The 24,889-nt window shown below is 37.3% G+C and overlaps 3 protein-coding genes across 3 annotated transcripts; 1 reads left to right on the top strand and 2 right to left on the bottom strand.

Annotated features, from left to right (window-relative positions):
- Nucleotides 1-4,492: 4,492 nt before the first annotated feature.
- Nucleotides 4,493-5,109, bottom strand: LOC132314314 (uncharacterized). Its single transcript, XM_059813191.1, has 2 exons — nucleotides 5,016-5,109; nucleotides 4,493-4,926 (listed from the first exon to the last, which is right to left on the bottom strand). Exons 1-2 carry the CDS (start codon nucleotides 5,107-5,109, stop codon nucleotides 4,493-4,495), a joined length of 528 nt encoding a protein of 175 aa, XP_059669174.1.
- Nucleotides 5,110-7,260: 2,151 nt separating this feature from the next.
- On the bottom strand, nucleotides 7,261-8,676 carry LOC132314313 (uncharacterized). Its single transcript, XM_059813190.1, has 3 exons — nucleotides 8,599-8,676; nucleotides 7,914-8,201; nucleotides 7,261-7,848 (listed from the first exon to the last, which is right to left on the bottom strand). The coding sequence occupies exons 1-3, from the start codon at nucleotides 8,674-8,676 to the stop codon at nucleotides 7,261-7,263; spliced, it is 954 nt and encodes a 317-aa protein (XP_059669173.1).
- A 4,301-nt stretch (nucleotides 8,677-12,977) lies between these two features.
- LOC132311977 (glutathione S-transferase L3-like) lies at nucleotides 12,978-22,115 on the top strand. Its single transcript, XM_059810170.1, has 10 exons — nucleotides 12,978-13,282; nucleotides 13,541-13,612; nucleotides 13,818-13,878; nucleotides 13,987-14,073; nucleotides 19,363-19,461; nucleotides 19,568-19,670; nucleotides 19,751-19,827; nucleotides 20,080-20,187; nucleotides 21,709-21,789; nucleotides 21,899-22,115. Exons 1-10 carry the CDS (start codon nucleotides 13,032-13,034, stop codon nucleotides 21,908-21,910), a joined length of 951 nt encoding a protein of 316 aa, XP_059666153.1. The 5' UTR covers nucleotides 12,978-13,031; the 3' UTR covers nucleotides 21,911-22,115.
- Nucleotides 22,116-24,889: the final 2,774 nt, after the last annotated feature.

The following is a 24,889-nucleotide window of genomic DNA, read 5'->3' as shown; positions in this document are numbered from 1 at the left end:
TAAATAAGTAGGACCTTCCATTTACATGTACTATGTATAAACAATTAATCAAAAATACTCGATACACCAATTTAATATAACAAATCAATACAAATATCATTACTCTTAATTTACCGGTGCTAGTAAATTGCAACACTATGATATGTTGTATGGATTGTTGAGATCGTAATCAGTCATATAAAATAGAGTCCAACCTAGTTATATGAGCCCACTGTTGTGTCCAACTCAACAATTTTGTAAGTTAAAATAGTTGGTAAAAGCTTTGCATAAAATAAAATTTGATGGTATGATTAAAAAGTACCTTTGTTGAAAACGATGTGCTACATGCTTTGGGTGCTAGTACTACAAGAGCTCCCAAGTCCAACCATCTTTAGAGCGGTCAAATAAATCATGACAAGATTGCAATTTTAAATTTTTTAATATATACTGCTAACTTACCTTCCAAAAAAAAAAAAAAAAAAAGATTGCAATTTTTTAACGCCTATCTGGGCCCTATATATATTTTTTTTGAATGGGGCCCAACTTTTTTTTTAACTTGCCCTAAAAAGTGATGACAATAAAAGTTAGAGAGGTCATCATTTTGGCTGTACGTTTAAAAAAAAAAAAACATTTTGGCTGTATCACCAAATATATATATATATATATCAGAAGAAACAATCTCATTCTTGAATAAAGTATGACCACCCTCGGTAATAATTAAAAAAAAAATCTCAGACGGCCTAGTGGATGTGGGGTTTTTATAAGACTAGTCATAAATTCTCGAATTTTACAAACTGTACAGGTAACTCAGTGCACGCCCAAAAAAAAAAAAAAAAAAGGGTAACTCGGTGACAAACATAAATTTTTAATTTTGCGAATGGTTGTACATATAAGAATTAGTAAATAAAATGTTAGAATTGGTTTGGAGATTTTTAAAATTTTGAGAGACTTTTGACGAACTTTTAAATAGGAGACCCTACAAATAAATATTAATTCTTTTTTTTTTTGATCCATGATTTATTTTTATTTTTTAAAATTGGAAACTCTAAGCAATCGTCTGATCCGCCTATGCCCTCGACCATTATGAGGCTAATGTAAATTTTTTATTTTAAAGAAGCTCAAAAAATTAAGTCTATATGACAGTTTGCAAATCATCCTTATACTTCAAAATTGATGAGTTAATTTTTCGTTATTTAAAAATGACATCGGAGGAAAGACAAATATTAGAGTATGTATAAACTTTATTTAAATTGATCTATGCAATGTTAGCATGGCCCAGATCACGTGTCGGGTAAGTCTATAATAATTTAATAGATTTAAAAAAAAAAAAGAAGAAAAAAAAGACGAAAAAAGAGTTGGATCGAGAACCTTAAAATATAACCATTATTTGAAGAGTAAATGCCACAATCCGAACAAGTAGTTGGACCAATTGAAAGATGGCCAAGAGATACACTGTATCTGTATGTGTCTCACATATTAAATAATTTCTTTTATTTTATGCTATTTCTTGTTTGCTTTCCGTGAAGGGGAGAAGGTGTGGTAAGAGATGAGAAGACGAACGAGGACAGAGTTAAGAATGTACAGACTATACAATATTAAAAATGTGTCCAAATTTGGATCGGGTCGGGCAGGATCAAACTTGATCCGATCCATAAGAATTATTTTTTACTTTATTATTCGACATAATATTTATTAATGAATTCATATTTGGTTTTTTATTGATTTGATAACCCAATCTGGCTAAGGTTAAAAAATAAATAAATAAATTTCAATGTCAAAAGGTGTTTGCGAACATTTATGAGGAAAAAGAAAAGGAAAGAAAATATAAGTTAAATAAAATATGAAAAAAAAGAGAATGAAAATTAAAATTTGACTCTTTGTTAAAGAGGATAGGGAAGATGAACAAATAACAATAATTTTTTTAAATAATATATAAAATTATAATTTATATTTTATTTGTTTCGCTAATGAATTATTGAATTTTATGTTTAATGAGTTGAAATATTTTTTCATATATTGAAGTTATCAGGTCGAGTTCAAGTCTTATTCGAATACAAATTTAGTTAATTGACAAGCCTACCTTAAAAATGATGTTATTATGTTAATTTGTTAACAAGTAAATAAAATATTTCAAACTCTCACTTTCCATTACTTTAAAGTCTAAACCTAACCCAATGATGAAATGACACCTTATTTTCCTTGAGATGCATGTTCCATTATATCCCATTTAGTAGGATTAGATGGATGGAGGGTGAAATAGATATCTTTAGCAAGGAGAATGATATTATTATTATCATTATATTATCTATTATCGTACCTTTAAATATTATTGTAATTAATACACCCAATAAAGATAAAACCAATATCTTTCCACTTTATTTAATAAAATATGTTTTTTTCTTTCTCACCACGGTAATTTCAAATGAGAGAATAAAAATAAAAGTAACATTTTGCTTAACAAAATATTCATCTTACGCTCTCTCCATATGTATTTATATGATAAGAGTCTGATTTAAATTACAATTTTAGACAATAGAAGTAATTTGAATTCACACTTGATATATTTGTTGTTGAAGATGGATTCTGCGCAACCCGAATTTGATCTGACTTCCTGAATAAAGAGAAAAAAAAGTGATCTTACAAACACTGGTGTGTTACCGGTGGAGTAGGCTCCGACGAACAAGTCAGTGTGAATGATAATCTCTCTGGAGAAATCGAGATATTGAGTTAGGGTTTTTTGCCTACCTCCAAACGTCGATTAGCCCTCCCTATTTATAGGACTTGGGTCAGGATGTTACGTAGCGTCCACGTCGTCCTTAATCCTTATCATAATCTATTGGCCTAATCCTTATCGTATTCTGCAATTCTTATCGTAATCTGTAACCCTTATCTTAGTCGTAGTCCTTATCTTAGTCTGTAGAGCCTATCTCAATCTTATGAGATAGCGCGTTACTTTAACGATCTTCCCCTATCCACGGGTAATTAAATTATAATCATCAGTTGCCCCCCGTTTCGGAGGATTACTTGTCAAACTACCGTAACGTTAATTCCAAAATATCACACAATAATATATAGTTAGAATTACAGAGCCTTGTCCATTAGCCTGACTTATATTGTCATTTCGCGAATACAGTCGGGGGTCATAGTATCACATTGACAGCTCGTATATGTGGCAAGCTTGTATATTTGTCGTAGTGCCACATTGGCAGCTCGTATATATGGCAAGCTGCCATGCTGGTAGTCTACCGTTATGTGGCAAGCTGCCATGCCATGCTGCCTTGGCAAGCTGTCCTGCTGCCGTTATTTGGCAAGCTGCCCTGCCAGCATGCTGCCGTTATTTAGGAAGCTGTCATGCTGGCATGCTATCGTTATTTGGCAAGCTGCCCTGCTGCCTTTATTTGGCAGGCATGCTGCTTTTATTTGGCAAGCTGCACTGCTGGCATGCTGCCTTTATTTGGCAAGCTGTTATGCTAGCATGCTGCCGTTATTTGGCAAGCTGCCCTGCCAGCATGCTGCCGTTATTTGGCAAGCTGCCCTGCTGACATGCTGCCTTTATTTGGCAAGCTGGCATGCTGCCTTTATTTGGTAAGCTGTCTTGTTGGCATGCTGCCTTTATTTGGCAAGCTGCCCTGCTGCCATGCTCCCATTATTTGGTAAGCTGCCCTGCTGGCATGCTACCGTTATTTTATACTTGATTTTATTGACATCTTTAGTCTGCTCGTCTCTTTAATAAGGAAAGTAGATTAAGACGAGTTTCACGTAACTCGTAATAAGGTAAGTAGATGAATACGAACTTCACTCAGCTCACCCTTTAACAGGGGAAGTAGATTACTATGAGCTTCACCCAGCTCACCTTTTAACGAGGGAAGTAGATTACTATGAGCTTCACCCAGCTCACCTTTTAACGAGGGAAGTAGATTACTATGAGCTTCACTCATCGGGGAAGTAGATTACTATGAGCTTCACCTAGCTCACCTTTTAACGAGGGAAGTAGATTACTATGAGCTTCACTCATCTCACCCTTTAACAAGGGAAGTAGATTAATACGAGCTTCACCCAAGTCACCATTTAACAGGGGAAGTAGATTAATACGAGTTTCACCCAGGTCACCCTTTAACAAGGGAGTAGTTAACCCCTTATCTTTTTACGAGGGAAGTAGATTACTATGAGCTTTACTCATCTCACCCTTTAACAAGGGAAGTAGATTAATACGAATTTCACCCAGGTCACCCTTTAACAGGGGAAGTAGATTAATATGAGTTTCACTCAGCTCACCCTTTAACAAGGGAAGCAGTTAACCCCTCATCTTTTTACGAGGGAAGTAGATTACTATGAGCTTCACTCATCTCACCCTTTAACAAGGGAAGTAGATTAATACAAGTTTTACCCAGATCACCCTTTAACAGGGGAAGTAGATTAATATGAGCTTCACTCAGCTCACCCTTTAACAAGGGAAGTAGTTAACCCCTCATCTTTTTACGAGGGAAGAAGATGAAGCTGACCCTTCATTCTTTTAAGGGGGAAAGAGGTGTGGTCTTGACATGGGAGTCATCTCCTCTGATGGTTGTCTCGGGATGTTGGCAAATCGCTGACACTTGTCGCACTTTTTAACGAAGTCAAGTGCATCTTTCTGCATGGTGGGCCAATAGTATCCTAGTCGGATGGCCTTGTTAGCAAGTGACCTACCCCCAGCATGGTTTCCACAAACTCCTAGGTGGATCTCCCTTAAAATGTAGTCAGCTTCCTCGCTAGAAACGCATCGTAAATACGGCATGGAGAAGCTTCTCTTGTAGAGCACCCCTTTGATAAGCGTATACCTAGCTGCCCGCATCTTGACCTTTCGAGCTTCTGCTCGGTCTGTTGGTAGCACCCCATCCTTGATATATCTGATGATAGGATCTGCCCATTCCACACTCAATATCGTTTGTTGCACTTCAATTTGTCTCCCTGAGATATAGATGATTCATCCAAATATTCCAGTGGTATATTCTTATTGATCTCAGGTTCTAATGCAGTAGATAGCCGGGCTAAAGCGCCTGCTTTCCCATTCTCTTCTCGTGGTATTTGATGAATTGAGAATCTTTGGAAGTGATTCTTTAATTCCTTCACCTTTTGTAGATAACTCTTCATCTTCTCGTCTCGTGCCTTATATTCCGCTTGAACTTGTCCAGCGACCAGCTGAAAGTCGGTGTACACCTTTAATTGCTCAACCCCTAGGGCATTTGCCACTTTTAATCCTGCTATCAAGGCTTCGTACTCTGCTTCGTTGTTGGTTGCTTTGAAACCAAACCGAAGTGCGTACTATATATTTTCTCCCTCTGGGGAGACAAGAACAAACCCGGCTCCGCTAGCCTGAGCAGTAGATGACCCATCCACGAACAAGTCCCAGACTACTTCTGGGCCCATCTGCTCACTTAACCTTGGTTCTGTCAAAAATTGGGGTTGTTTCTCCTCTTCTGGAGGGGTAAACTCAGCTAAGAAATCAGCCAACACCTGAGCCTTTACTGCTGTTCTTGGCTTATACTGAATGTCGAACTCCCCTAACTCTACTGACCACTTCGTCAGTCGACCAGAGCTTTCTGGCTTATGTAGGACCTGTCGAAGGGGTTGATCTGTTAGGACCACTATCGTATGCGCTTGAAAGTATGGTCTCAGTTTCCTGGCGGACACAATTAAAGCAAAGGCCAATTGTTCCATCCTTGGATATCTTTCCTCCGCACCCCTAAGTGCTTTGCTCACGAAGTATACTGGCCTTTGGACCCCTTATTCTTCTCGTATCAGAGCTGAACTGACAGCTGTCGTGGAAACTGCAAGGTATATGTATAGTTCCTCTCCCGGTATGGTTCGAGACAGTAGTGGGGGAGAACTAAGGTATTGCTTTAGTTCTTTGAATGCCTGCTCACATTCTGGGGTCCATTCAAAAGCCTTCCTTAGCACACGAAAGAAAGGTAGACACCTGTCAGTTGACCGAGAGATTAGCCTACTCAATGCAGCAATCTTCCCTGTTAGTCGTTGTAGATCCTTGGTTGATCTTGGCGATCTCATGTCAATGACTGCTCGGATCTTTTCTGGATTGGCCTCAATTCCTCTTCTGCTTACCATATATCCCAAGAACTTTCCTGAGGAAACCCCAAAGGCACACTTGCTGGGGTTGAGTTTCATCTTATGACTCCTAAGTACCTCGAAGGTCTCCTGCAGGTCAGTCAAATGGTCTTCAGCTTTTAAGCTTTTCATTAACATGTCATCAACATATACCTCCATGTTTCTACCAATTTGATGCTTAAACATTGCATTCACTAGCCTCTGGTATGTTACACCAGCGTTCTTGAGCCCAAACGGCATTACTTTGTAACAGTACAAACCTCTATCAGTGATGAAGGCTGTTTTTTCTCTATCTGAGGTGTACATAGATATCTGGTTGTATCCAGAATATGCATCCATGAAACTTAATAGTTCGTGTCCAGCCGTTCCCTCAATGAGCATATGGATTCTTGGGAAAGGAAAGCTGTCCTTCGGGCAAGCTTTGTTAAGGTCGGTGAAATCCACACATAGCCTCCATTTTCCATTTGCCTTCTTCATTAGGACCACATTTGCCAGCCAGTCGGGGTAGTACACCTCGTGAATAAAGTCGACTTTTAAGAGCTTTTTCACCTCTTCTGATATAGCCTGATTCCTTTCTGGAACGAAAGTCCTCCTCTTTTGTCTGACAGGTTTAAAGTCAGGATTTACATTTAAGCGGTGCTCCATGATAGTGGGGTCTATACCCGGCATGTCTTCATGTAAATACGTCTCGATTCTTCCTGAGGAATTGAGTAAGTTCATCTTTGATACCTGGGGGGAGTAAAGACCCTATACTCACTTTTTTCTCGGGCTCACCATCACCAAGGATGACCTCTTCTAGCTCTTCTGTAGGTTCCGCTCTATGAAAGTCTGGTCTATCTTTCCCTTCCAGCCCTTCAATCGTAAATGCCTCTTGCGATTTTGTTTTCTGAGAGAGGCGACATAACATTCGCGAGCTATTGTTTGGTCCCCTCTTAGCTCTCCCATACCATATTCAGTTGGGAAACGCATCAGGAGATGGTAAGTGGACGTGATTGCTTTCATGGCATTCAATGTTGTTCTCCCCAGGATAATATTATATGATGATGGGCAGTCCACCACTACAAAGTCCACCATTACAGTGACCTGCTTTGGATTGGCTCCTGCAGTAACTGGAAGTGTAACTGCCCCCAGTGGATATACTTTGTCGCCTGAAAATCCCACCAGTGGTGACTTCATGGGTCAGAGCTTCTCTCGGCCAATTTTCAATTTCTCGTACGCCCTAAGAAATAATATGTCAGCCGAGCTACCATTGTCTGTCAGTATTCGTCGAACAGTGAAATTAGCAACGACCATGGAAACTACCAGAGGGTCATCATGGGGCTGGTAAATTCCCTTGTCATCTTCTTCAGAAAAGGTTATGACCGGCTCCTCAACTCGAGGTAATTTTGTTGGAGGACTTATCATTCCAACTTCATTCACCTCTGAAAAACTCCGAATTCTCCTAGCATGAGCCCTCCGAGCCAAACTTGTCTCACCACCACCAGCGAAGCCACCCGATATAACTTTGATCTCACCCATTGGTTGGTGTTGAGGAGGGCGATCATCTCGGCCCTCCCGGGCTGGGTTGGAGCCTCCTTTTCCATTTCTAGTTGTGAATTTACGTAAATGACCTTTACGAACAAGGTTCTCGATCTGGTTTTTGAGGTCAAAACAATCTTCTGTGTTATGTCCATGGTCCCGGTGAAACCTATAGTATTTACCTAGAGACCTCTTTATTGGATCAGCTTTTAGCTTTGGCGGCCATTTCAATGATGCGTCATCTTGAATCTGCAGAAAGACTGGCTCTACAGATGTATTTAGGGGGTATAGTTATTATACCTGCCTGGGCTCACTGGGCGGCGAGACGATCTGTCAGCCTGGTTGTTTGAGAATTTCTTGTACTTCGATTCCTTTTCCTCCCTAGTGTTAGGTGCTGGCCTCTTCTTCTCCGACCTCTTATCTTCACCATCTTTGTTTTTTCGTGCATTCATAGCATCCTCAGCGTTCATGTGCTTCCACGCTTTAACCATCAACTCTGTCATGCTTGTAGGGGCTTCTTTTGATAAGGAAAATAGGAACTTAGAAGTCTGTAGTCCTCCCGTAAAGGCTGTGAGGGCAACCTTGTTGTCCACCTCTTCTACCTGCAGCATATCAGCGTTAAAACGACTTATGTAACCACGGAGAGGCTTTCCTTTCTGCTGTTTCACATTCAATAAGTGTGTTGCTGTCTCCAATGCCTCTGCCCAGCGATGAAGTGTCCAATGAATTGTTTGCTCAACTCATTAAAGATTTCAATGGAGCCTGGCTTTAATTTATTGAACCAAAGACGAGCCCAACCCTTTAGTGTGGTAGGGAAAACCCTGCACATAATCTCATCCGGTACGAATTGCAAATACATAAGAGCTTTGTAGGTCTCTAAATGATCGAGAGGGTCCCGCGTCCCATCGAAGCTCTCAAGAGTTGGCATCTTAAATTTGCTAGGTAGAGGACAACTCATAACATAATAGCGAGGCTAAATGCTAGGTTGGTCTTCTGTACCAGATCGTTCACTGTGGCCTGGCCCTTCCATTTCATTGCTTGCATGACGTCTTTGACCCTAGTTCTCAGATCTTGCATCTACAGATTGAAATAAGTGACGTCTTCAGTCTTGTCACCAACACAACCAGAGGTACCTGCACGGAGCCTGGTATTATTCCGTTCAAGAGACCGATGGTGATGGCTTCTCTATTGACCCCCTATTTGACTAAGCTCAGCGTCGTTGTCAATCCTACGGGAGTCATTATTGGGTACTTCATTATTCTCCACCTCATTAAGGTCGGCTAAGCGTCGTAGAATCATTGAATTTTTCTGGAATAATTGGTTCATTCCCTTATTTAAGGTTTAAACCTATTGTTCCAACGCTGTGACGCATTCCTGATCGTTTGGGACGGCGGGGGGTTGCCTCGTGAGTCCCTTTGATCAGGAGTTTGCAACGCTTCGTATTCGCCAGCAACCAGACCAGATCGCAATCAAACCATACTTTATTTAGAGAACTAAAATCGTTCCCGCAGACGGCGCCAACTGTTGAAGATGGATTCTGCGTAACCCGGATCTGATCTGACTTCCTGAATAAAAAGAAGAAAAAGTGATCCTACAAACACCGGTGTGTTACCGGTGGAGTAGGCTTCGACGAACAAGTCAGTGTGAATGATAATCTCTCTAGAGAAATCGAGATATTGAGTTAGGGTTTTTTGCTTACCTCCAAACGTCGATTAGCCCTCTCTATTTATAGGACTTGGGTCAGGATGTTACGTAGCGTCCACGTCGTCCTTAATCCTTATCATAATCTGTTGGCCTAATCCTTATCGTATTCTGCAATTCTTATCGTAATCTGTAATTCTTATCTTAGTCATAATTCTTATCTTAGTCTATAGAGCCTATCTCAATCTTATGAAATAGCACGTTATTTTAATGATCTTCCCCTATCCACGAGTAATTAAATTATAATCACCATTTGTCATGATTCATTCAGACGTTCAAAGTTCGTCTTACCATCAAATATGTTATACTGATAAAAACTTTGACAGTACGATTTATATTGAGAACAATATTATGGGCTCATTTGCTTTATTTAAAAAATAAATTAAATTAGGCACAAATGCGTGACAGGTCAATTCCAACAATGATTTTTTAATAATGAGACAAAGTGCTTCACCTTTTTGCTTAACGAATTCTCTGTACGCCATGATTTGGGTGCTTTTATTGGATAACAATGGAGTAGTTGGGGTGGCTAACCTCCATTAAAAAGTTGACCATTCAAGATCCAGATTGAGAATAATTTAGGAATGTATACCACAAATAGAGAATAAAAAATAACAATGATCTACGTTCCAAAAGGAAAAAAATTATGAAGATAGCGCCGCTGATTTGCTCTAAAACCTATACAATTACTTAAGATGAAAGTATGGGGTGGCAAAATGGTCATATAATTATTTATTTATTTTATAAAAAGCTTAACAAATTATTTCATATAATTTAAGAAATTTTAATTATTCATACATATTTTTATAAATTTTTATTCATTTAAAATAAATAAAAAACTATAATAAAAAGATTATTCAAAATAATTTTTAAAAATATTATTTTTTAAAACGGTTGTGGGTCATCATTGGTTGACCCGATTCATTTTAACCCACCCTATATTTAATCAGTTATAAACAAGTCGAATATGAATTACTATTCAAACCTGACTCAACTCGGCCGTTTGTCACCCTTACTATTTGATAACGCAATTTAAATATAATTAAAAACTTTAAACATCATTTAAAATGGAATAAAATTTTAAGCGAAAAAAGAACATTATTGATGGAGAGAAACCGTATGATATTTTTAATTTTACCTTTTTACATTAAACTTATAAAAATAATTAAATTAAAATATGATCGTAAGTTAATTTGGTAATTTATTTATTACCAAAATTATAAAATAAAAAAAAAAATTGTTAAAAAATCATGTCTTAAAATGTTAAGTCTAGAAAAGGAACATACTTGAAGGAGAGAGGCCGTACTTAACATGAGTTTGGACCGGATAAGATCCAAATTTCAAACCCATACACTGTGGTGTCACCGACACCTGAATTCGAGCGCATGTACTGTACTTAAATTCCTCTCCAGTAAATAACGCCATCCTTCCCCCTCTTTCGCTCTCTCTCCTCTTTCTCTCTCCACTCGAATTCCGTGTTAAGAAATCAGCAGCACACGTAGCGACGATAAAATCACCTTTTGCTTGTGATGTGCCCCACTCTCTCTCTCTCTAACAAGTAGTACTAGAGTAGTAGTAGTGGTTAGAGAACAAGAAGAGTGAGTCAGTCTAACCAGAAGCCAGAGCTCACTCGCTGGTACACCCCAATTCAATTCTGTTGCAGAAAATCAAGGGAATTTCAAAGATCTTCTTCAAAAATTTCAAATCCATCGACTCGACGATCTCAATCCCAATCCACTCCGGAAATGAAAGCCAAAGTCGCAACGTTGAACCATCCTCTCATCGGTTTCGAACACAAGAGGTACTACTCTACTGCGAGCACCAATCTCAACTCCAATGCCTCCACGCGTCCCTCACAAATCTCATTTTCACACAACAATTGCGTTAATTAATTAATTTATTTTTTGTAGGTTTTTTTTTCTTTTCTTTTCTCTCTCGCTTTGATCTACCAATCTTGAATCAATTCAATTGCTATATTTGCAGATGAACACTTTGATGTGCTTTTATCACATCGATCGGTACTCCGCAATCGTCCATTATTAATTTTGGATCGATGATCGAAAGTTGTATTTGTGTCCTTTGATCTGCTTGTTTTTCTCGATAATCTTGAATCATTGATTTCAATGAAGAGGTTGCTGTTTAGATATGTTTTTTTGATGAAAATTTAGAGGGCCCAATTCGAGTGTTTGTGATGATATAAGTTTCTATTGTATTCGATCTGTTTTGAGTAAGGTCTGTACTGGGGATAAATTTGTCAAACTATGTGTGCTGAGGCAATGCTGAGCACTATGGACAGTGGCATTGAGAGTGTTTACTGAATATGTTGCTATCCAATCGGAATCGACCATCTTCGGATGCCGAATAGGTCGTTGACGGATGTCATTTTGGCGACGGAGACTCGGACTGAGTTGGCCATGACTAACTCGCTGGCAACGGCACGTATGGGCACGAACTTAAAAGGAAAATTTGTTGAGTTTGAGTTTGACCTTATAATTGGAAGAGGGCTGTTTGGTTGTGAAAATAGACAAAAATTCATCCTCCTTGCTCCCTTGTCTCTCTCTCTACTGAGAGCGGGCTAAACATATATTTATTCCAGAATCCACGCATAATATGGGTGACCCACCTTTCAAAAAAAAAAAAATGAGTATATTTTAATTTGCTGCTACTTAATATATATATCGCAAATCAGAGATCAAGTTATTTGGAATGTCAATTTTCCTTCTAACTTGAAAATATTTCATAATCTGATTGACATTTTTGAGAGAGTTTGAATTATTTTTTTTGTGTCGGTTTGCCTTCGGTTTAAAAAAAAAAAAAAAAAAAACTTCTTTTATTTACATTGGTGTTATTTTATTTTTATTTTTTAAGCTTTTATTTTTAATCAAATTGAGTACAAACGAATTTGAAAACAACTATCTCAACTCTTTAAATTGTGAGTTCAGTTCGAGCTCAATCTCAACTCTCAAATTTTTAATTTTTATGTATTTTATATTTGTTAAAATGACTATTATGCGTGTATGGTATGAAATACGTGAAGGGAATGCAGCAAATTTTTGCAGATGCTATGACTAGTCTCCACTGAGAATACAAAGCCATGTTAATTTATTTTAATAATACATTTATACAACATATATTAAAGTTGTAGTTTAGTAATTTCTTCTCAACCTATCAAAATTCTCCCTCCCTCGTATATATATTTTTAATTTAGTATAATAGGTGAATTACTCTGGTGATGAAATTTCACCTCATACCAAACATGACTATAAGTATTTTTTGAAATTTTCGTCTCTCATCACCATTCCAAAAGGCCGACTTTGAGAGGAGTGTATGAATACTTTTTTCTCTATGAAAACAAAAGTAGTATATGACTTCTTTTATTTTCTTAAATAAATAGTGATTTGTGGGTCAAATTGGAGGGTTACTAAATCTCTGTTTTTTTTATGTGGGTAGGGCGGTGTCAAAAAATTAAGCCCATTTTGTCGTTTTATTATAATTAGAGAAAATTAGAAAAGAGTGTGACTGTAATTTGTCTTATTTATTTTGGGAATATAATGCATTGTAATAACTTTACTTAAAAAAATGTAATTTTCTTTTTATTAACATTTTCGAAATAACGATTATATTCTCCACCTAACAATTACAGGACAGGCTGATCGTTAGGTTCATGTTTTGTGTTGGTTATGATTTGACAGAATCTATAAGAAACTGTCAATCCAAATCATAGACCACAAATGGCCGCTCTGAATATAAGCTACCATTGCACTACACCAGCTTCGTCACGCCTGACGTCTTCCAGAGAAGCTCTTTCCACTCCTTTCTCTCTCTATCATCTCTCACTCAACAACACCACCACCACTCTCCCATTCCCAAACACCACCCTTCTCTCACCTCACCCTCCATCCTATCACTGTTTCCACACACCCCTTCGTATTTGCTTCGCTAAAGCCAGAGCAAAAGCATCACCCACGATTATGGCTACCGGGTATGGAAGAAATTTCTATTTTATTTTCCGTTTGTTTCTCTAGAAAATGAATTAAGAAGAAAAGGCATTGAATTACACGGATACCTGACATGGGTTGGGTGAACCTTTCGTTTTTACTCACTTGAGACCAAAATAAGAAAATTGAATACAGGATTAGTTTATTTTCTCGGAAAACAAACAGTGTGTAGACTTCGTTTTGTAGTTTTACTTTGATGTGGATTTGAGCTTAATACTTTACTCTTTCTCTCTCTCTCAAAGCGTGCACGAGTTTCTTCCACCTGCTCTTGATTCTACTTCAGACCCACCTTCTATCTTCGATGGAACAACAAGGTTGGTTCACAATTTTACTTTAATTTGTTGTGGTTTTCAATTGCAATTGTGTTTTTGTTTTTTATTATTTTTTTAATTTCTTCTTCTTTGCGTTCTCAGTTTCCACAATTGTGTCAAGTCCAGAGTACAAATAGACGTTTTGCAATTTTCTATTTTCTTAATTGATAACTGACTATTGAAATTGTTGCCAAATTCCTCATCTAAGGCTGTATATATCTTACACATGCCCATATGCACAGCGCGCGTGGATAGCCCGGAACTGTAAGGTTGTTTCAAGACCTCTTCATGATCTGGCCTTTCCTTGTGTGTGTATGCTGTTATATATAGATAATGTGTAGATATATGCTACTTATTTTGCATTATTTTGGGAGCAGGGATTGCAGGACAAGATAAAATTGGTTCCTATTGATCTGCAAAACAGGCCATCTTGGTACAAGGAGAAAGTGTACCCACCAAACAAGGTGAAATTATTTGAATCCAATGTGCTCTTGGGGTATTCTGACTTTAGATGTTCAATGGAAAACAAAATGGTTCCATTATACTTAATGAATCAGGATCAAAACTTAATACGTATGTGAATCAAGATCCTCCCTGTGTCTTTTTTAGGTCACGTGTCTGTCCCGTGCCTTTAAGTCCCTAACGCAACAACTATGTAAATGTGTTAAATTCTCGATTTAATGGTGCTATAGCATTGCAATACGATGTGAAATGTAGCACGGGTACTTTTGTATCTTCGATGTAAATGTGTTGTGTAACTGTTGCCTTGTTATTGCATGAGTGTTGCGTTTTGTGATATAGCTGTTGCACTGCAATGTAGTTTGTTGCACCATTGATGTCCTGGTGCACAAGATTCCCTAAACAGGAGGATATCCAGATCCTTAATGAATAAGGACCAATACTTAATATGTACACAAATTCAACCGTCTTCAATGTTAATTAATGTTGCGAGATTAAACAGAAAAACACAAGAAATAGATCAAACACACACACAACAAGAACACACACAGATTTTACTTGGTTCACCCAAAATTCAGGATTACGTCCAAGGGTTGCAGGGATTTCACTATGATGATAAAAAACGGCTCCAGATACAGAGAGTTTAGAATGAATAAATACCCTCGCACTAGGGCAACATAACAAGTGCAGAAATAACCAAAATACCCTCAAAATAAGTTGGGTCTTGGTGTACAGTATCTATCAGGCTCCACACTACCCATCAATCTCCCACTTGGAGACTGATAAATATCAAACTGTCAACTCCCACATGCCTTCATACATAGCAAAACACCATAGCAACTCACTCTTTCGTCCTTAAGCTTGAACACCAACTGAAGCTAAACAAAGCTTCAGTTTCTCAATTGTCACTGTCTTGGTTAACATATATGTTGGATTTTTACTCCCATGGATCTTCTCAAGTGATAAAACTTTATCCTCTAAGTGTAAGCGTATGAAATGGTACCTCAAATGTATATGCTTTGTTCTGGAATGGAACGCCGGATTCTTAGCAAGATGAATAGCACTCTGACTATCACTGTACAAAATACTATTCTCTTGCTTCTTACCCAATTCTTCCAAAAAACCCTGCAACCAAATCATCTCCTTTCTAGCTTCTGTAATTGCAACATATTCAGCTTCTCTAGTCGATAGAGCCACAATCTTCTGCAACTGAGAGCCCCAACTCACTGCTGTACCACCCAAAGTATACACATACCCCATAGTACTCTTCCTATTATCCATATCACCAGCCAAGTCTGAATCAACATAACCATGCAATGCAACCCCTTTCCCAGTAAAACATAGTGATGTTTCTGTGGTACTCTTCAAGTATCTAAGGATCCATTTTATTGCCTCCCAGTGATGCTTGCCTGGATTACTCATGTACCTACTCACAACTCCCACTGCATGTACTATGTCCGATCTGGTACAAACCATGGCATACATTATGCTGCCAATAGTTGAGGCATATGGAACTCTTTCCATGTATACTCTTTCCTCCTCTGTCTTGGGCGACTGTTCCTTAGTTAGTCTGAAGTGACTAGCTAATGGGGTGTTCACTGGTTTTGCATCTTGCATGCTGAACCTGCTGAGAACCTTTTTAATATACTCTGTTTGTGACAGCTTCAGAGTACCACTCACTCTGTCTCTGCAAATCCTCATGCCAAGAATCTGTTTTGCTTCACCCCAATCTTTCATCGCAAAATGCACAGACAATTGTTTCTTTAGATTTTTAATCTCCTCGAGACTTGACCCAGCAACCAACATATCATCAACATACAATAGTAAGATAATGCAGATGTTGTCAAACCTCTTAACATAACAACAATGATTTGCATAGCATCTCGTGAAACTATTACTGCACGTGAATCCATCAAACTTCTTGTACCACTGTCTGGGGGCCTGCTTCAAACCATACAAGCTCTTTTTCAGCTTACATACCAAACCCTTCTTTTCTGGCACTATGAATCCCCGTGGTTGTCTCATATAGATATCTTCCTCCAAATCACCATGGAGAAAGGCAGTCTTCACATCTAACTGCTCTAAATGCAAATTTTCTGCAACCACAATTCCAAGCACCAATCTGATTGTAGTCAACTTCACAACCGGGGAGAAAATCTCAGTGTAGTCAACACAATGCTTTTGCTGAAATCCCTTCACAACCATCTGGCTTTGTAACGCTTGTTGCCATCATGTTCTTCCTTGATTCAGTAAACCCACTTGTTATGTAAAGCCTTCTTTCCCTTTGGTAGTTCAGTTAGCTCCCATGTCTAATTTGACATGAGTGAGTCCATCTTATCCTGCATAGCTGACTCCCACTTGGTTGAATCACCAACCTGCACTGCTTCATCATAACTCTCTGGTTCACCACCATCAGACAACAACAAATAGTGTAAAGAAGGCGAGAAACGCTGCGTAGGTTTGGTGACTCTGGAGGACCGTCTCAATACAGTAATAGGTGTGCCTTGTTCCACCCGTGGAACTATATTTTCTGGATTGTTCTGAACTCTCCCCTGCACATCTTCCTCGGAGATTTCCTCCAACTCAACAAACTCATCATTTTCAGCCTGAGCACCTACATTAGTAGAATCTGATGCTAACATATTCGTATACATTACTTTCTCATTGAACACGACATCTCTGCTTCTAATTATCTTCCGGTTTTGATCATCCCAAAACCGATAACCAAACTCATCAGTGCCATACCCAATAAAAGTACAGTTTTTTGACTTTGGATCAAGCTTGCTTCTAGCATCAGAACTTATATGTACATATGAAACACAGCCAAACACTTTCAGATGTGAAAGATTTACCTTTTTTTTGCTCCAAGCCTCCTCTGGTAAGCCTCCATCCAAAGGAACAGAAGGTCCCCGATTGATCAAGTATGCTGTAGTGTTAACTACGTCAGCCCAAAACATCTTAGGCAATCCAGCATGTATAATCATACTCCGAGCACGCTCATTCAAGGTTCTGTTTATGCGTTCTGCAACCCCATTCTGTTGCGAGGTTTTAGGAACAATCTTCTCCATTCTGATCCCATTAATAGCAAATAACTCTTTGAAGCCTCTGTCTTCATACTCACCACCATTATCAGACCTCAAACACTTCACCTTCAAGCCTGTCTCATTCTCCACCATGGCCTTCCACTTCTTGAAAGTATCATATACTTCAGATTTATTTTTTTAAAAATAAATCCTTACCTTTCTCGTAGAATCATCGATAAATGTAACATAATACAATGAGCCACCAAGAGATGAAACTGGAGAAGGCCCCCACACGTCTGTATGAACCAACTCTAATTTCTCTATCTTAGGTGTCCTGCCAACCTTTGAAAAACTGACCCTCTTCTGTTTCCCGAAGATACAGTCCTCACACAAACCAACTTCAACTGATTTAATACCCGACAGTTTTCCTTTCGACAGAAGTACCTTCATCCCCTTCTCACTCATATGACCTAGTCTACAATGCCACAAGTTTGAATTTACGCCAGCATCAGCAACAAAAATGGCGTTCTTAGTGTTTGTCGTCATGTATAGAGTACCTGTCTTGCTTCCACAAGCCACGACCAAAGATCCCTTGGTGATTTTCCACAAGCCACCCACAAAATTAACTACGTGCCCATCGTCATCAAGTTGTCCCACAGAGATCAAATTTCTCTTCAAGCCAGGAACATGCCTCACATTCTGAATCTTCCATACAGCCCCATTAGGTTGTCTGATTTGAACATCACCTTTACCCACAATATTCAAAGGCTCATCATCAGCTAGATAAACGTTTTCGAAATCACCATTAACATAGTTTTCCATGATTTCACGATGCGAGGTAGAATGAAAGGATGCACCTGAGTCTAGAATCTAAGACTCAACCGGACTATCTACACTCAAAATCAGAGCATCAACAATCTCTTCTCTGACGACGTTTACAGATTCATGTTTTCCTTCGCTCTTCTTCTTTGGTGCTCGACACTCAAACCTTAAATACCCCTTCTTTCCACAGTTCCAGCAGGTTCTAATTTTCAACTTGCTTCTGTGTTTGGATTTGGATTTACTGCGATCTGAGTCTGATCTTTCAGAAGTTTTTCCTCTGCCCTCGGTATTGAAAATAGATCCAGATGATTCCCCTGTTTCCCTTGTGCGAATATCTTCGCTAAAGATCAAGTCCCGAATATCATCAAACTTCAATTTTCTTTTTCCTGAAGAACTACTCACTGCTGTAACACTACCGTTCCAGCTTTCTGGTAAAGAGGATAAGAGAAGCAGCGCTTTAATCTCATCATCAAACTCAATCTTTACAAAGCTTAACTGAGTCATAACAATGTTAAACTCGTTCAGATGGTCAGTCACTGAAGCGCCTTCTGACATTCTTAGGTTGAATAATCGCCGTATCAAATATACTTTGTTAGACGCAGTGGGTTTCTCATACATATTTGATAGGGCAGTCATCAAACCTGCTGTTGTCGTCTCCTTTGCTATGTTAAAGGCAACGTTGCGCGACAGTGTTAATCGAATTACCCCTAGTGCCTGCCGATCAAGAAGAGCCCAATCATCATCCTTCATTTCTTCTGGTTTTTCTCTAGAAAGAGGCTGATACAACTTCTTCTGATACAGATAATCCTTAATCTGCATCTTCCGAAACCCAAAATCTGCACCATTGAACTTGTCGATCTTGATCTTTCCTTCTTCTGTACCCATCGTTCCCACTCGAACCTAATGGCTCTGATACTAGTTATTGCGAAATTAAACAGAAAAACACAAGAAATAGATCAAACACACACATAACAAGAACACACACAAATTTTACTTGGTTCACCCAAAATTCAGGGCTACGTCCAAGGGTTGTAGGGATTTCACTATGATGATAAAAAAACGGCTCCAGATACAGAGAGTTTAGAATGAATAAATACCCTCGCACTAGGGCAACATAACAAGTGCGAATATAACCAAAATACCCTCCAAATAAGTTAGGTCTTGGTGTACAGTATCTATCAGGCTCCACACTACCCATCAATTAAAACACAGGAACCGTCTATTTGCTTGAAATAGCCAATGCTCCCTATTCAATTTCGTTTTTTTTTATGGTCAATAAGTAAATCCATACAATGAGCTGAGAACTAAAATTTTAGTATTCTTCCATCAAATAATGAGCTAAACAATACACATCATATACAACTGAAAGTGAGCCTGACAGTTGGCTAAGCTTACATCCCATTCACTGCTTTGCTTACAGGCAATATATCACTTGAAATTTTTATGCAGGTGCCATCTTTGGAGCACAATAATGAAGTGAAGGGAGAGAGTCTTGATTTGATCAAATATATTGACAGTAACTTCGAAGGGCCTTCACTCTTCCCTGATGTAGGATATTGTGGAGTTTTCTTTCTTTTTGTCTTTCTTTTTATATGTATGCTTTCCTTTAGCTCTATATGTTGAAGGGCTGCTCATACATACACTGAAAATGCAGGATCCTGCCAAGAGAGAATTCGCAGATGAGTTGTTCTCCTACACTGACTCATTCAACAAAGCCGTGATTACTTCATTCAAGACGGATGGAATAAGTGAAGCTGGTGAGATGAACGTACACTTGCTGCTTTTAAGGTACTTTTATTAGAAAATTAACAAATGGATTAATGATTAAATGCAACAGGTGCTGCTTTTGATTACATTGAAACTGCTCTTTCCAAATTTGATGATGGACCTTTTCTTCTCGGCCAGTTCAGTCTAGTAAGCGGACACCTCTCATTTGTTATCATATTTGTTGTCTGCCTTCTGTCAAATGCTAAAATACTAGGAAGTCTGAGGTAGATATGCAAAACATGATAATCGAGTTTTACCCTGATTCAACTGGTACATGGTTTTTCAGAAGGTTTCAATTTTACCACATTAATTGAAACTGGAAAATCAGGTAATATTATGTTTTGTACTTCAGCATGGTGTTTCGCCTCTGATCCACAAGTGGTAAATTCGTGACTCCAGGTGGATATAGCTTATGCTCCATTCATTGAAAGATTCCGACCCTTCTTATTGGAAGTAAAGAAGTATGACATCATGGAATGCAGGCCAAAGCTAGCTTCATGGATTGAGGTATGAAAACCAAAAAAAAAAAAAAATAAAACAAGTTCTCTTGTAACCTTGTGTATATCCTAGTTATGCATTAAATTGTCACAATATATCTACGGTATATAATATATTTCTATAGTATGAACATGACTCTAGGTGGAGGTGAGGGACTGACAATTGAAGATTGACTCCTTAAGTAGTAGATTTGATGTTTAATTTACTAAATTTTGTTTTAATCTTCCAATATGTTTTATTGTTGTATCGGGCTTCCATGAATACTAGTTTCCTGGTTTCCAAAGCTTGACCGTCAAAGTTTAATACTCCATGACCATTGACAACTTATTCGTAAATTTATTCCACATTGCCACACTGGAGGACGAAATATCAATTGAAATTGGATCTTAAAATGTTGGATTTGTAAAAGTAGTGATTATAATGTATTTTTACCTTCTAAGATTCAACTTTGGTCTGGCATTAATTAGTTTAGCGGAGAGTTGGATGTCTGAATTTTATGAGTATAAATCTTGCAGCATTTAGAGCTTCGATGAACTTCCATTAGTTATTCTTACTCAAGGTTGTCAACTTTTGGTTTGCGGGTAATTGTACATGTACAGGGTTGATCTTACAGCAATGTGTACTAAAAATCACCAGGTTTGAAAGGTTCCACATTATCAGAAAAAAGAAATAGTTGTCAATTTTCGTTCTTAGCGTTTGATTTTCTTCCTGCAGTGGAATGAATCACCACCACATTAATCACCTGTTATGTTTTGGGGATAGTGCTGTGAAAATGTATATACATTTAGGAAGAAAAATGTATATATGATAAAAGTTGTACAATTAAATATAAATCTAAATGTTTTTTATACAAAAACAGTGAAAATAGTTCAGTATGTACTTTTACGCAAAATATAAGAAAATCAATATCAGTGTTGAGATCTCGAAAAGGTATCAACTATAACACAGGCTGAAATGGTTGAAAACAAACCAGAGGGCGCTAAACAGCTGGAATGGGCCAAAATTTTGGTTGGTACAACATCTCTCTGAGACCAGATCAATCTGAAAACAGGCTGATGCTAAGTGACATCATTGGTTTCACTTTCGTAAGCAAGAGCCTTAACCTAAAGCCAAAGCTCAAAACTAGTGTACTCAGGCTTGATGTTACTGTGAGTGTGTGACAACTTAAAGCTTTAATAAATCTATCAACTCTGAGAAGATCAGTCTTAAATTCAATTTCGATATGAAGAATTGCTCAACACTTTCTGTCAGAAACACATAAGAACAGGTCAAGAAATGTTTAGAATAATTGCCATTGTCTTCACTCCACCAATACGATTACGTTGCTTGAATCTTACCACACATGAAATGTTTTGTTTTTTTTGGTTAGGTAAGTACTCACACACATTTCACAAATTGCCCATTACGGGACTGGAACCCCCTCACCTCCCCTTTTGAGGGAGGAAAGGTTATGCCATTGGGCTAAAAATGTTCCGATTCTTGAGATCCATTACTTTTCCATTAGTTGTGACTTGTGGAGTAATTGTGCAGGAGATGGACAAAAATGAAGCTTACAAACAAACCGGGCGTGATCCAAAGGAGCTTGTTGAGATCTACAAGAAACGTTTCTTGGTATTCTCTGTTCACTACTGGAAATTTACATTTCTTTGAAGTTGTCGTAAATCATCTACAGAGACATACAAATGGAGCTAATTTCTTCACCAATCTATTTCATTTGCAGGCGCAGCTTTGAACTACTCTGAATTCAAGAACTGGCTTCACAAGTTCCTATAGTGGGTACCTGTTTATCTTTCTATTGTAGGTATGAAGTATACTAGCCATGGTTATGACACTTGTGTATTGAAGTCAAAGTGATGAAAGTTTAAAAGACCATACTAATAATATAAATAGATAAACACACTTCTAATATTGAAGTGGGCAACTATTTGTACTGTGGATATTTGGTGCCTTGGTCAGTTAACATTTTGAATCTGTGTGTTTTTTTGACATAAAATATCTTTTTCGGAATTTTTTTTTTTTTTTTTTTTTCAGGTAATTTTTATTTTATTTTATTTTATGGTGTTTAGCAAAGGTTTAGGTTGAGGTTAGGGACAAATCCACGTTGAAGGCAGTGGGGGTAAATTTTATTTATTTATTTTTTAGAGTATTCTACACTTATAATTTGTTCATTTTTAGTAATATACCCAAGAAATATTACATTCCCCCCCTAAAATTACGAAAAAAATGCACTGTTAGCCCTCCAAAATTCAATTTTGCCCCCACCTACCTTACATCCTTGCTCTGCCCCCTGGTTGAGGTTGAGGTGAGTCCATCGGTTGAGACGTATAAAGTAATTTGTCGAAAATTGACGGGGTAAGTTGTTTTTGTTATGTTTTAATATTTTTTTCTTTGTAAATATTTTACGATAATCAAACACTAAAAAATTAAAAAGATATTTTATAAGAAATACTTTACATATAAAAGAACGGAGGCCTTAATAATTAAATATTTTGAATAATTAGCATTTTCTTAAGGAACCGGCACCATTGTGGAGAATTAGTTTGTTACTTTATGATTTATAATCTTTTGGAAAAGCATAACACGTTATTATCCAAAAAAAAAAAATGTTATTTGTCTAACTTTAATTTAGTGGAGGCTGAGAGTCAAAAATCCCTTTGGGGTGTCACTTTGAACAATTGTAGGATGCAGGGGAGACAATGGAATCCCCTCTAAAATCGTTTAAAAAACAAAACCCTCCGTATTGGTACAGAAAGCTCAATTTAATGTGTTGATATCTCAATTTAATGTGTTGTTTGCATGTATTAAAAAAATAAAGAAAAATAAAAAACATATAACAAAATTTTCGGATCCTACCTTCTTAAATGTCAATGACCCACATCGGCTTTGTAATTAATAAATCAGAATCTTGTGTTATAATTTTTAACATTGACTCACGTCTTTGTGATCAATAAATCAGAATCTTGTGTTATAATTTTTTTGTCATATGTCTAATTTTGAGTTTAAATCGACAACACAACGCGACAATTTTAAATTCTTAAAATAATAATTTTAAATTGATAATACAATAATTACATAAAAGTATTAAAATTATTAATTTAACCGTGTTAGTAAATTGCAACACTATATTATGTTGTATGGATTGTTGCAGTCAAAATGATACAGAATGAAATAAGAGTAAGATCGTAATCAGTTATACCATAAAACAGAGTCCAACCTAGTTACATGAGCCCATTGTTGTGTCCAACTCAACAATTTTGTAAGTAAAAATAGTTGGTAAAAGGTCGGTATAAAATAAAATTTGATGGTGTGATTAAAAAGTCCCTTTGTTGAAAAAGATGTACGACATGCTTTAGGCGCTAGTACTACAAGAGCTCCCAAGTCCAATCATCTTTTGATCGGTCAAATAAGTCATGACAAGGTTGAAAATTTTTATCGCCTATCTGGGCCCTACTTTTAAAAAAAAAAAAAATGGGGCCCAATTTTTTTTAACGTGCCCTAAAAAGTGAAGACAATAAAAGTTAGAGAGGTCATCATTTTGGCTGTATCACTGTATATATATATATATATTCGAAGAAGCAATCTCATACTTGAATAAAGTATAATAATAATAAAAAATAAAAAATAAACTCAGATGGCTGGGGGGGGGGGGGGAGAGTGGTGGGTCGGTAGATTAGGGGTCTTATTATTTAAATCAAGCAAATTTTTTTAATAAGTGTCGCTTTTATGTTTCAAGCGTATTTTCGTTCTCGTTTAAATTTTTACTGTTTATGATTTAATTATACCGCTCTTGAATTCACTCTTACTCTTACTTTCGTTTTATGTGAATTAGTTTATGACACTAAAATAAATTTTTAATTTTACGAATGATTGTACATATCAGAACTAGTGAATAAAATGTTAAAGTTGATTATGAAATTTTCAAAATTTTGAGAGATTTTTAACGAACTTTTAAATAAGAGACTCTATATATATATATATATATATATATATATATATATATATATTAGCCATGACCTAATTTTTATTTATTTATTTTTTTGTTTAAATTAGAGGCTCTAAGCGATCGCCTGAGCTGCCTATGCCCAGGCTGACCCTTACTGGACTAATGTAATTTTTTTTATTTTCAGGAAGCTCAAAAAATTAAGTCTACATGACAGTTTGCAATTCATACTAGAATTCAGAACTGATGAGTTGATTTTTCGTTACTTAAAACTGACATCGGAGTAAAGAAAAATATTAGAGTATGTATATATTTTATTTGAATTGATTCTATGCAATGTTAGCATAGCCCAGATCACGTGTCGGGTAAGTCTATAATAATTTAATATATTTTAAAAAAGAAAAAAGAAAGAGTTGGATCCAGAAACTTAAAGTATAACCATTATTTAAATGCCACAATCCGAACGAGTGGTTCGACCAATGAAGACCGATTGAAAGATGGCCAATGTATACACTGTATATGTCTCACATGCTCTCACATATTAACAAAACTTTGTGGGCTGAAACAATTGACTTATTATCCAGCTGGATATTAAATAATTTATTTTATTTTCTGCCATTTCTTGTTTGCTTTCGGTGAAGGGGAGAAGGTGTAGTAAGAGACGAGAAGACGAACGAGGACAGAGGTAAGAATGTACAGACTATACAATATTAAAAATGCGCCCAAATGTGGATCGGGTTGGACATGATCAAACTTGATCCGATCCATAAC

Source organism: Cornus florida, unplaced genomic scaffold, assembly GCF_030987335.1.
Source record: "Cornus florida cultivar Cherokee Brave unplaced genomic scaffold, ASM3098733v1 CherokeeBrave_3.0.0_Hap2_Chr06, whole genome shotgun sequence".
NCBI lineage: Eukaryota > Viridiplantae > Streptophyta > Magnoliopsida > Cornales > Cornaceae > Cornus > Cornus florida.
The sequence above is the reverse complement of the archived record's forward strand: the minus strand, read 5'-3'. Positions and strand labels throughout refer to the sequence as shown.

Bases quoted from the DNA above. Each gene is read 5' to 3' on its own strand.
- LOC132314314 (XM_059813191.1), bottom strand. From the start codon at position 5,109: ATGAAGAGTTATCTACAAAAGGTGAAGGAATTAAAGAATCACTTCCAA. The intron at 4,927-5,015 runs GCGCTTTAGCCC...TCTATATCTCAG, and splicing joins AGAAGAGAATGGGAAAGCAG to GGAGACAAATTGAAGTGCAA.
- LOC132314313 (XM_059813190.1), bottom strand. From the start codon at position 8,676: ATGCAAGATCTGAGAACTAGGGTCAAAGACGTCATGCAAGCAATGAAA. The intron at 8,202-8,598 runs GTACAGAAGACC...GATATGCTGCAG, and splicing joins AGGCCACAGTGAACGATCTG to GTAGAAGAGGTGGACAACAA. The intron at 7,849-7,913 runs GTGAGCCCAGGC...GTCTTTCTGCAG, and splicing joins ACAGATCGTCTCGCCGCCCA to ATTCAAGATGACGCATCATT.
- LOC132311977 (XM_059810170.1), top strand. From the start codon at position 13,032: ATGGCCGCTCTGAATATAAGCTACCATTGCACTACACCAGCTTCGTCA. The intron at 14,074-19,362 runs GTGAAATTATTT...ATTTTTATGCAG, and splicing joins AAGTGTACCCACCAAACAAG to GTGCCATCTTTGGAGCACAA. The intron at 19,462-19,567 runs GTAGGATATTGT...CTGAAAATGCAG, and splicing joins GGCCTTCACTCTTCCCTGAT to GATCCTGCCAAGAGAGAATT.